Source organism: Dermacentor albipictus, chromosome 10 (assembly GCF_038994185.2).
Source record: "Dermacentor albipictus isolate Rhodes 1998 colony chromosome 10, USDA_Dalb.pri_finalv2, whole genome shotgun sequence".
Taxonomy (NCBI): domain Eukaryota; kingdom Metazoa; phylum Arthropoda; class Arachnida; order Ixodida; family Ixodidae; genus Dermacentor; species Dermacentor albipictus.
Genome location: NC_091830.1, coordinates 49930261 through 49942207, shown reverse-complemented (window position 1 = coordinate 49942207; position 11947 = coordinate 49930261). Strand labels below are relative to the sequence as shown.

Sequence of the window (11947 nt, the reverse complement as noted above, 5' to 3'; positions counted from 1 at the left end):
AAAATCGAGCCTTCTCCCGCGTCAGACGCCACCTGCGTTCGTGCCGTCAAGCACGCGCTGTCGGACGACGGCGCAAATGCATGCTGCTGGCCGAGCGCTGCCGAGGAGATAGAGAACGTCCTGCCGCTTCCTTGTCGTCAGTCACGATGCAGCCGACATTGTTCACCGAACGCACGCTTGAGAACAGCACCATACCGCTGCGCAAACGCTCCGTCACGTGGCTTTTCTTTTTTCATATTTCGCAGGCTTTCTTTCCAACCGGGAAAAAAAGGACTACGTCAGGCGTTACCTTACAGGAAACAACTCAATCGGTGGTTTCAGAAGGTGCTCTACTAATATGCGTATCACACTTGGGGTCCTCAGCCAACAATTAAAAAGTTGAGCAATACAACTTGATTAGTACGTTATGGGGTAAAATAGTGCCCGAGTTAGTAGTATATACGTCAGTGCGAATGGTACGTGTTCGGTACAATTCGCTTCCGACGCGCCTTACATTTTTTAAAACCTTGGCTCGAGTTACGTGGGGCACCATGTGTTCAGACTTAAAGCAGTCGCAAAACATACCTATATATATATATATATGTCCATATGAGCTATACATATCTATAAACTATATATCTATATCCACAAAGCAGGCGTTAAGCACTCCTCATACGTTGGCCGAACCCGAAGAACCCGGCTTCCGCCGGGCCGACCCGCAGCTGAGGCGTGTTCGCCATTAAGGGCCCCGCACACACATTTTCGCTAGTCATCCTTCTTCACAGAGTGGAAGGGCACTGAGATATTTTGTTTTAATCGGGGGATATGCCGCAAGGAATACACGTAGGAAAATGTGAACTAACATGGACAACAAGCAAAACCTTGTATATATCTTTCTGTGATGCAGCGAACCGTGATGCCTGAGTAGCAAATGTGTCGGCTACTTAAACCCAGCGAAACATTGTCTTCAATAAAGCGTTTTATCTACGCATCATATTTACCGCAGAACCCCTCCCCGAAAGACAACAACAAATAGTTCTCGCCGTGCGTCGAGGACAATGACAAAAAAAAACACTTTCACGCATTTCCAAGGTAATCGTATGCGGCACACTGCAGCGCGAAGCCACAGGGCACTTTTGTCTTCGCGCTGCTCCGGCGACGAATTCACAGGTGCCTGCAAATTTTTCGGCAGTACTCGAAGCTTCCCCGGTCGCGGTCTTTAGTGAGACACGCTGCGCGGAAAGGAAAGAAGGAGGAACATCAGCAACCCGAATTTCGTCCGCCACGCAATGAGCTCTCCACTGGACTGACTGCCACAGAATCTACAAATCGCGACGTTATAGTTCGCGGGAATTGTCGAAGAGACCGAGCTGCACTAACCGCCACTGCTGCCGCAAGGCATGATGGTTGTAGTAGTCCTTAGCGAGCTGAATAACAATCATGGTATGAAGCATGTCGTGTTATAGTAACGTTACAAACCCGCTCTTACCTCTTGTGATCAAGCAGCAGTGGTGGGGAGAATCATGACGATTGTTTTTATAGACATTCAGTAGTAGTAGTCCTTAGCGAGCTGAATAAGAATTATGGTACGAAGCGTGTCGTGTTATAGTAATACGACAAACCCGCTCTTATCTCTTGTGATCAAGCAGCAGTGGTGGCGAGAATCACGATGATGATTATTTTTATAGACATTCCCTTAAAACTGGGGTGGCGACAAATCAGCGAATCAGCTTTCACTACATCACACTGCGCCGACAGCGCCATCTTGTGACACTGACGTCAACAAGAGCACATTGATCTATAGACAAACTGCAACGACTATGTTCTTATGCCTGCTGGTGCAAAGGTGTCGTTAGCAACAATAATTAGCGGATACAGTATTTCATCGACTATTCTTCTATGAGAAGAATGACGCAATGTACAAGCGTTTCTTACGCGTTGTGGTTGAAGAAAGCGGCACAATATGGTGTCACCAGCACTGCAGCCGCCCCGGAGTTAGCGCAATCAATACTAACTATGTGGCTGCAGTCGTCGCTGTTTCCGATGTTCTGACGCTCCGTAAGCTTTAAATGGTTTACGGACAAGCGAAAACTTTTTGTCAGAGCTTTAGCTGGTGCATCTTACATATTAGACTTTCACGGTATAACGGATTGCCGTAAGTGTTTACACGTGTTGGTGTAGCCGTCTTCTGGAGGAAGTTTTAACCAGAGAGCACACGGAGCTGCAGGCACATTAACTATGTATGTCATGCCACTTAGCTACGCTTACCCGCCGTGGTTGCTCAGTGGCTATGGTGCTGGGCTGCTGAGCACGAGGTCGCGGGATCGAATCCCGGCCACGGCGGCCGCATTTCGTTGGGGGCGAAATGCGAAAACACCCGTCCACTTAGATTTAGGTGCACGTTAAAGAACCCCGGGTGGTCAAGATTTCCGGAGTCCTCCACTACGGTGTGCCTCATCATCAGAAAGTGGTTTTGGCACGTAAAATCCCATAATTAAAAAAAACTTAGCTACTTGTGTAAGACGCCGGCAGTGAGGTAATCGTCACCATGCAGTTCGTTTTCCTGCGACAAGAACACCCCCGTAACACAATAACGTTTCTATCGCCTTCTTGTTCGACAAGTCATCGCAAGGTGTCGCGACCGTGGTTGCTACGGCCAATCACGTCTGCAACATAACTCGGCATTCCCTGAAGAGTAATACATATACGGACGATCGAGATAACACTCTATATTGAGGAAACGCTCTTCCGTAAGCAAAGTTCTGTCAACACGGGTACTAAAGCGGTGGAGGCTACGCTTTCAATGGCCCGCCTTATTCTGGCATGTTGTGACATCAGAGCACCCACCGATCGTCCGGAGGAGGCACCAGTCGCAGCACTCACACCGGCTCTCGAACCAGGGTATCGGCGAGGTGCAGGTTACGGCCTCCTCCGCTTCGCACCTGGAGCCACTGCAGGTCCCAGAGCCCACGCAGGACTCGAACTTGGCTGCGCACGCGCAGTCGAAGTGCACCCGGTCAGTGTTATAACTTAGTCCCGCAGAACCGATGCCATGTAACTCTCGATTCAATGTGGAACATTATGTAGCCCGATAGGCTCGCTATATACATTGTTAGGTCACGCTTTGTCCTTAAACTAGGGGTGTGCGAATACTTGAAATTTCAAATACGAGTCGGATGCTCTTTGCCATTCAGTCTGACAAATTGCTATTTGGAATTGTCTACTTTTCGTTTATGTTGCAATACAAGCGATGCCAGCACTTTTAGTATTACAAACACGTAGACAGCCCGATGCAGTTAAGTGGGTGGGTGTTCCTAACGATTACGCTGTAGGATGCACCGGCAGCAGCGCTGTTGTGCAAAAGCGACGCGTTTAAGAGCGCTGTTCTTAGGCGCCCCATTCCCGCGGCAGCGTCGTGACAGAGCGAACGAGCACAGCGAAGGCTGAAAGCGAACGCGCAGCGCAGCGGGAGAAGAAAGACGGTGACAGCGAGGAGAGCGCTAGTAGGAAAGCAAAGGAGGAGGGTATGGCGAAAGCGTGAGAAAGGAAAACGTAGTGCCGCGCAAGACGGGCTGTGCGGCGACGGTATATCTACGAAATGGCCTCCATGGTAGGGCGTGTCGTCTGTACGGAAACAAAGCGCTGCATGAGCGGTGGTCTGCGTGCGGCGGCTGTTGTGAATCGCGCCCACGCGTCACCCACGCGCTGCCTCTCGCGGTATTCCGATTAGCGAGGCAGTCGCGGCACACTTCGCTCCGTTTGCAACGTGCCGCACGAGGCAGGCGCGGTCCACGCCAGCCAAAATCTTGCGCAGTGAAAAGACGTATAGAGCTGCGCTCGAATTTCGCAATAGGGAGCGTCGTAATCGTCGGTGATTTTATGCGAAGCATATTACTAGAGCTCAACCCAGCTCCTCAGGCGCGGCGGTGTCGCCTTCAATACCACGTGACACCGTGACGTCACGACAGAGGAGAAACGGGGCTCCAACTCGCGGCGGTATATAAGCAGCTGCGCTTGCCTCTGATAGACACTCACGAGGTGAGATGCCTCCTGGAGACAGAGCTGCTCGTTGGAATGAGAAGCGAAGGTTGCGGCGTGCTACAGAGACTGATGAAGAGCGGGAAGAACGTCTGGCCAAGCAACGTGCTCAGTATGCGGCTCGGTGACAAGTTACTTACCAAGTTTAGCCACCAATATGCTTCGCATCTGACTAGGCTTAACCAAGCTAAGCCCTAGCCAATTTTTTCTTTAGCATATCGGCGTTTCTTGGGAACTGTTTCAATGCGCGTGGAGACAGAGTGAGCAGGTTCGCCTTTGTGGGCGGTAATTGCACCGAATTGGCAAGTCGTTAGCGAGTGTACATGCACACTATCTCACTAGCAATTCCATGCAGCAGGGCCAACGCTGCGAGGCCTGCAAGCGCATGACGCTCGCACGGGCAACAAAGCGCGGGCGACAAATCGCCGAGAGGGGCCCAAATCCACACACATGTTGTGTGTGCCACGTCGGATCCTTCTGGCTAAGTTTTAGTATTTGTTCGCATGGAGTGCGGTCGTGACGTAGTAGTTCCATTTTAAAATTATCTTAAAGGAGAAAACGTGTATTTTCGTGCAAAGCTCGGATATATAGTGAAGAATTTGAAAAGGCTCGTCTGTATTAAATGTTTATTTTTCTGACATTTACACAGCAGGCAGGGAGAGGGGTCGATCGTAGGGCAGTATGCTGCTTATCCTGAAGCGTTAACAACGTCCTAGTATAGCGAGTAGATTTCGGGCAGCGGCACCACACAGACAAACCCTCGGTATTTCTCGTGGGTGTGAGAACTTTACTTTTATATACGAGTCGCTCGGAAGGCACGTCTTTTTCCGATCGCCGCCACAACAGGCGCGCGCCCAGCGGAGCTTTTCGCACTCGCGCATGCGTCACCTTTGAGGTAGCCCTCGCCCCAGGTCGTCACTTCACCGCAGGTCCTCGTGTGAGCTCTCGTCTCTGCGCTGTAGAAGTAGAAGAAGACGACGATGCCAACAAAGGCAGCGACGGAGCAGCCGAGGCCGAGTGCCATCGCCAAACAGGTGGGCTGCGTGGAACGACGAAAGCGGTGGAGCCAGTCCAGTTTTCCACGAAGGTCTTCCCAAAGAACAAACATCTCTTTCTTTCTTTATTCATTTATTCAAGACATTCCTTACAGAAATGCCTTGGGGGACGCGACAAAAAATCAGTTTGTATGACCAGTAAAATCAGTTTGTATGACCATAACAAGAAAGAAGGTGCCTTTGTGGTACAAATACAGCATAGGTCCACAGGAACTAAATAGAGTAACAGAATATAAATATCTAGGACTAATATTTACTCAAGATTTGAGATGGAATGCGCATATCAATCAGGTGTGTAGCAGAGCAAATAAAGTCTTATGGGGTCTCAGGCGAAGACTGTACAGCGCAACTCCTGAAGTGAAAAGCTTGGCATATAAAGTATTAGTAAGGCCAATTATTGAATACGCTAACATTGTATGGGACCCACACACTGTAACCAACCGTCATAAATTGGACAGAGTTCAACGACTCGCCTCCAGATTCATATTTAATAAGTATCGGCGCGTGCACTCTCCTACAGAGCTATGCAGACGTGCAAACCTCTCCGCTTTAGAACTAAGGACTAAGTTTGACCGGCTGAAATTTTTCTACCTAATTGTTCATAACCAGGTTAAACTTAATTTCACTGATTTCTGTATAATTTCACCAGATCAACGCTCCAGACACAAACACAGTTTATACATACACCCGCCAGTTACACGGAATGATATATTCAAGTATAGTTTCTTTCCTAGGGCAATCAAGGAATGGAACGAATTACCCAATTCACTTGTCACATGTTCCTCTGTCAGTGCTTTTACTGCTGGTTTAGAGAATCTTATTTTTCCGGATATGACTGCATCATAGCATTTGTTTCTGATGCGCATATTACGAGTGTTTTGTCTTTGATCACTGCATGTCACTTTTTACAGATACTGCTATTGTATTGTTCTTTGTTCAACATGTACCGATATTTTGTATATGTGTTGTATTTCTATCCACTCCTGTAATGGTCCATCCTTGGACTGACAGTATAAACAAACAAACAAAAGGCACTGAACGTGCCTGACTGGGCCTCGCCACCCTTGGCAGCAGCAGTCACACATGAACAATAATAACAAAAGTATTGACTACAATAGGCTCAATTTGGAACACGGTAGAACTTAAACATCAATAAGTGTTCCTTATCAATAACATAAATCAATAACATAATAACATAAATACACATACACATCAATAACATAAATACACATATAATTAGATACATTGTACAGGTATGTCGCACCTATCGTCCTAGTACAGAAAATATCTCGGACTTTCACAATGAAAAGCCAAGACACAGAGTAAGAGGAAACCAACTGGGATCAGTCCGGCACGATTTTTAGTCTGTGTTAAGGAAAAAAAATTTGAGCATTTTTCTGAAAATGTGCACTGAGGTAGCTGTAACATGCCCATTTGATTCGCCGGCCCTTCCTGAGCCACAGTTCCTACAGTGCAGGTGAAGCAAATGCCGAGGCGCCGCACCTTCGGCTGAAGCGAGCGCGCGAGTCAAATTCCGGAATTGCACTGGTTCAGGAAGGGGAGCACAATCATTTAGCCAGTGCAACGTGACGTTGTCTGCACGCCGCCATTCGATTAACTCGGTGCAGGCTTCGGGCAGAACGAGCTCTGAGCATTCCCTGCACTTGGTGCAAAAGTGGTGCGGCGACCTGCATGCCCTTCTCACTTCACGTCAATTTGGTACGATGCACTGTAGCTTTACAACTCGCAAGTATTATAGAACGTGGTTTTAAGGTGCTAATTTACGCGGGACAGGGCTTGACACTCAGCTTTCAATTCTTGCCTGGTTGACCAAGACGAAAAGGGCCAAGGTACCTTCGTCTAGGCCTCTCACGGTAATTGGCGCCTAAAACATGGACGCTATGACGTCGCCTGGTCGCTTCCGTCGTTTCCCGTATACAGGAACGCATGACCTTTGAGATTGGTTTCCATTACTCGCTGGGAGGGTGGCGATGTCGAGGTCACGATGGGCGCAGAAGAAGGCCGATTAGCATTGTTGTGTTAACAATGCAAGCAAAGTTAAGACAAGTTAAGAAAGAGAGCTAAGAAATCAGGTTTTATGGTATTCAATGAAAACAGCGAGCAAACAGCGTCAATACAGGGCCAGGAAATACATTGATTTATGGATAAACGAAGGTAACAGAGATATAGAAACGCAGGAAAAACCCGTAATAGCAAAGAGGAAGAGAAATGCGGCTATATGAAACACAGAGTGCTATGGGGATACAATAGGTACGAGGTGCTACGTGGTATGTGAAAAGGTGTAATGGTCCCAGGACTTAAAGTGGGAATGTGGCTGCTTGCTTGGTGTCAGGGGTACAATTTGGACTCGATGGCAACCAAAGGTCAGTGGGACGCCTTACATTAGGCGCTCACGGGAAAACTACAAATGCAGGGTGATGTGGGCTTGACAAGTTTTGAAGTGACGGAAGCTCGGAGTAAAATTGATCGTGAAGTATACGCCTGAGGAAAATGAAAGTAAATGAGTTGCGAGAGTGTTCAGGTATCTGTGCCGGAAAAAAACATTGACTCACAATGGAGGAAGAGGACTACAAAGCTTGCCAGCAAGTATGCTACGGGTATAGTAAACAACATGGCAACAAAGAACGTCAAACGCAAAGTCAGAGAGGCTGAGACAATCTCATGGATGGCGTGAATGGAAAAAGAAATCTTCTTTGAGTAACTATACCTGAGAGGAGTAAAACGAAATCAGGAAAGAAACAATTTATGATAACTTAAAGAAAAGCTCCTCACTTTTCCAAGTGAGATCAGGATGCCTTAGAACGCGCAGTTATAAAGCGTGGTACACCAAGGTAGAAGTATGTGCTTGCTGCGGTAAAGCTAGCAGAATGATGGAACACAGGTTCAGCGATAGCAGAGGGTAAGTAAACGTTTCCGCAATGGATAGTAGTAGTAGTAGTAGTAGTAGTAGTAGTAGTAGTAGTAGTAGTAGTAGTAGTAGTAGTAGTAGTAGTAGTAGCAGCAGTAGTAGTAGTAGTGTGTGCGTGCGTGCGTGTTTCAAAAAGGTAGGTAGGAAATAGGCGTGGCATGGATCAGGTGAGACGAGTCAGCATTTGTGCACGCGTGGCACCAAGCACGCGTCGTAAAGACACACAACGCGCGATGAACCGGGCCACGTGTCCCGCCGTCTGCGCCGTTACACTGCACTCTTGTTCCTACTCGCCCAGCTCTCGATACAGCAGCAGGGCACATTGTATACCCACGTCGTATTCGCATCCTCGATTGCGGGCGGCAACCACCGGCGGGCTCGGGTCGGCAGCAAGGTCAGCCTCCTCGCGGGGCTCTGTCTCTTCCGGCTGCTCCATCGACTTGGCTGGGCTGCGCGGCAAAGGAGGCGTCCCCGCAGTTGCAGACATGGTCGCCGATCACAGCGCCACTGCGCGGATGAAGAAAACGGCGCGCCATCACCCTGTAGGCGGCGACTACGACGTTCTGCGAGGAATCTTGACGACCTCAGCTCGTCACACGGAGGAAGGAAACTAAGGAGAGGCCCTGACGTCACTCTTTGTGAAGCAAAAGTGAAGCCGGAAGTTGGCGTTGCTCATGGCGATGCTCCGCCTTTTGTGCCACCCTCCTCTCTTGTTTACATCTTTCGCGAAACCACGCCGCGCTGCGCGTGGTTTCGCGCGCGGAGCGCGCGCGCTCGCGCAACATCCGGCAGAGCACGGTGCAGGTAACACAGCGCGACAAGACACGGTGCCTAACGCAAACCCGCCCACACAGCGCCTTTGCCACGGCACGAAACCTACCAGAGCAACACGTGTGAGCGCTCAAAATCAGAACAATGCCGCCATTGTGGCCCAAAAGACGTGACCATACAGCAAAAAAAAAAGCAGCAAAAAATGAGAACCTACTACGTCATTTCCGCCACACTTTCCTCCTAGCGCGCGGAGGGGGTAGGGCCTCTCCTTAGTTTCCTTCCTCCGTGGCTCGTCAGGAGTGGTCGTCTCTTTCTTCGGCTCGTGACAAGCCCTGCTGACAACGCAGGTGGCGTTATAACATCACTGAGTTTACTGAAGTCAAATTTTTTTCTGAATATTTGCGGATGTATTTCTACGTTCTAACCATGCATGTCAGTAAGACACAAAACGTCGATAGACTGAGCCACTGTGGTAGTTTTTCTTCTAAAAAAGAAACGTGAGCGTCAGCTTCCAACTAAACGGTGTCTTGGTGATCTAGAAAATGCACATTGTCTACGAAAATACACTCTTTAAAAAGTTCCCGCGCTTGGTCTTCGTGATGTGACGAGGCTCGGACAGCACTCCGATCAGGACTATATAGTAGAATGTGGGTGTATAGGCCAGTTGGTGATTCATGATTTTGGGAAGTTACTGCAAGCAAAGCACGAGACTTGAAGAAAGGGACAACACGAACCGCTCCGTGTTGCCTCTTTCTTCAAGTCTCGTGTTTTGCTTGCTGTATAACTTCCCAAAAACTATGCCATAATTTGTCACTAAAAAGGGATTATATTGCAGTCTTTAAATAATTGTGCTGAAACCAACGAAGATGATTGCCAAAGTAAGCGATACTTCTACTGTTTTGTATCACAGTGCACGTTGCTTTAATAAAGTCACAACCTATAGTGGGTTTTGATAATTTTGTTAATCAGAACAGCCTGGACAACTGAAAATACTTTTTCATGCGTTACGTCATGCTATCGTGCCAGCCATGCAATTTGAAGGCGAAAATAAAGAAAGAAAATATTGCGCTTCGCATTCCTCGGCCACCTTGGCCACGAGTGCTTTTTTTTGCTATATAATCTCTTTTAAAAGGAGTAAAACGGTACAAACTAGTATTGGTTCGTTAAAAGTACCATTTTTCATTCGCCGAGAACTCTGCCGCACAGAAACATTTCCAACGTCACAGCCGGACTGAAGCACACGCAGCGTATCGTTTTACACCCTTAAGGGAGTTTTCTTATCGCACTCATAGCACGCTTCCCGTTGGGCTCTTAGAAAAATTTATAGAGGCCGACAACGGAGCTCGAACTAGACGTGCGATCACAAAAGACGTAGTTGAAAACTATGTAGTCATTCTGACAGCCTTGGGCGCACACAAATATCTTACAAGAGAATTTCACAAGGAGAGACATAAAACTCTCCTGGGCGCCCAATGCTGTCAGAATGATTACGTAGTTTTCAACTACGTCTTTTGTCATCGCACGTCTAGTTCGAGTTCCGCTGCCCTCTATAATTATTTGGAAGGCCCGAGCGGTAAGGGCGTTACCAGTGCGACAAGAAAACGCGCTTAAGGGTGTAAACATGTGTACCATGTAGCATGCTGCCGCACAGGGCGTCAAAAGGTGGTGGTGACAGTACTGTAACTGCTGTCTGCGTAACCACGGTGTTCCGGCGTACCCGCGGTGTTCTAGTAATCTAAGCACAGGTTTTCGGATATAGAAGACAGCACGCTACATGGGTTAGCTTATTACGCGTTTTCAGTTTGTGTCTATCTCGAGCGATGACCCCCACCCCGTCCTGGTCACTATATACCGACAGTTCATGGGGTTTTGTGGTTCGACAAACCCTCACGATACGGCGCTGCTAACGCTGTCGCTGCGGGCGTCCACGGATGTTTTCGTTGCGGCATTCCGTAAACTGCGATATGCATTACAGACAAGCTCAATCTCTCAGTTGTGTCACAAGCATATCGTGTCAGCTTAGGAGCGGACAGGCCGTGATCGAAATCGTTTTGCACATTATTATGTGTTAATGGCGGACGAGGCAAACTTCTGCCCGAGTTCACGTGATCACGTGTGATGTGTTGACGAAGCGGACAGTTCTTCACCGCGAACACGCCTGAAGATTGCTCGGGTCAGGGCAAATGTGTAGCCCGTTACACGCCGACGTAACCAGAGGAGCGTATTCTCTCTTTTCTTTACACATTTGTTTTGAAAGCACCAGCGACGCTTTCGCTACTTCGAGAGGAAAATTAGGTGCAGCATACAGGTCGAATTCATAAATCCGCTCGCTCGTAAAATCTGCTGGCCATTGGCTACCCGCTTTCACTAGTAGAAAATTCAACTACACTACTGGATAGCAACTTCTCCTGCGAACGTCTTTAGCATAAGAACCTGTTTGTCAATACCGGCCCAGGGAAACAACAATGCGGTAATTTTGCCGTCTTCGGCAAGGTCAAGGCATCAAACATGGCTGTCCCCATGTATATGAGCTACACAGTTCAAAGCAAGCACGAACAAGTAAATAAAAAAAGAACTAGCATGACATGAACACTCGGAGACAGAGTAGGGTATTGGCTCAACTCGATGTATGAAGACTAGACAAATGCGACTATACCAAAAGGCACGTCGGCTACACACAACTAGGGTACGAGCTTAACGTCGAAATTTCACGCAAACACCACGTCGCGGCAAACGTTAATGCGCAAAGGTGCTAATTACTTACGTAACAAGGGTCCCTGGTCTGCGAAGTGGACTGAACTAGAGCACTGTAGTTGCTGACGCCCGTAGTGCAAGGACGATCAACACCGCTTCTTCCTCTTTCTTCAAATTTTGGCACGTACCCACGAGGGAGGGATTGGCCACGGTTCTCAGTGGAAACGTAATATGAACTTATTGCTTCCCGTTAATTTATCGATCTGTACTATCCACCGCTTGTCTTGTCTTGTGGCCTCGAGGGTGGCGCGTACCCACTATGGGGGATTGGCCAAGAAACAGGCGGTTCTCCGTATGGTTAGAAGTAGAGACAATCTAGATTTGTATAGTGGAGCGTGGGACGATAGTACTGTAAATTAGAAGTTTAATTAATTATTGTTTCTCGCCTTCTGTCTAACTTTTCTTCTGCTACCCGTTCGCT

At 48.2% G+C, this 11947-nt stretch overlaps 1 protein-coding gene across 1 annotated transcript; it reads right to left on the bottom strand.

Moving 5' to 3' along the window:
• Positions 1-925: 925 nt before the first annotated feature.
• On the bottom strand, positions 926-11744 carry LOC139050727 (uncharacterized). The gene is made up of 5 exons (XM_070527408.1): positions 11537-11744; positions 8336-8508; positions 4906-5056; positions 2827-2967; positions 926-1211 (listed from the first exon to the last, which is right to left on the bottom strand). The coding sequence occupies exons 2-5, from the start codon at positions 8486-8488 to the stop codon at positions 1144-1146; spliced, it is 513 nt and encodes a 170-aa protein (XP_070383509.1). The 5' UTR covers positions 8489-8508; positions 11537-11744; the 3' UTR covers positions 926-1143.
• Between the last annotated feature and the right edge of the window lie 203 nt (positions 11745-11947).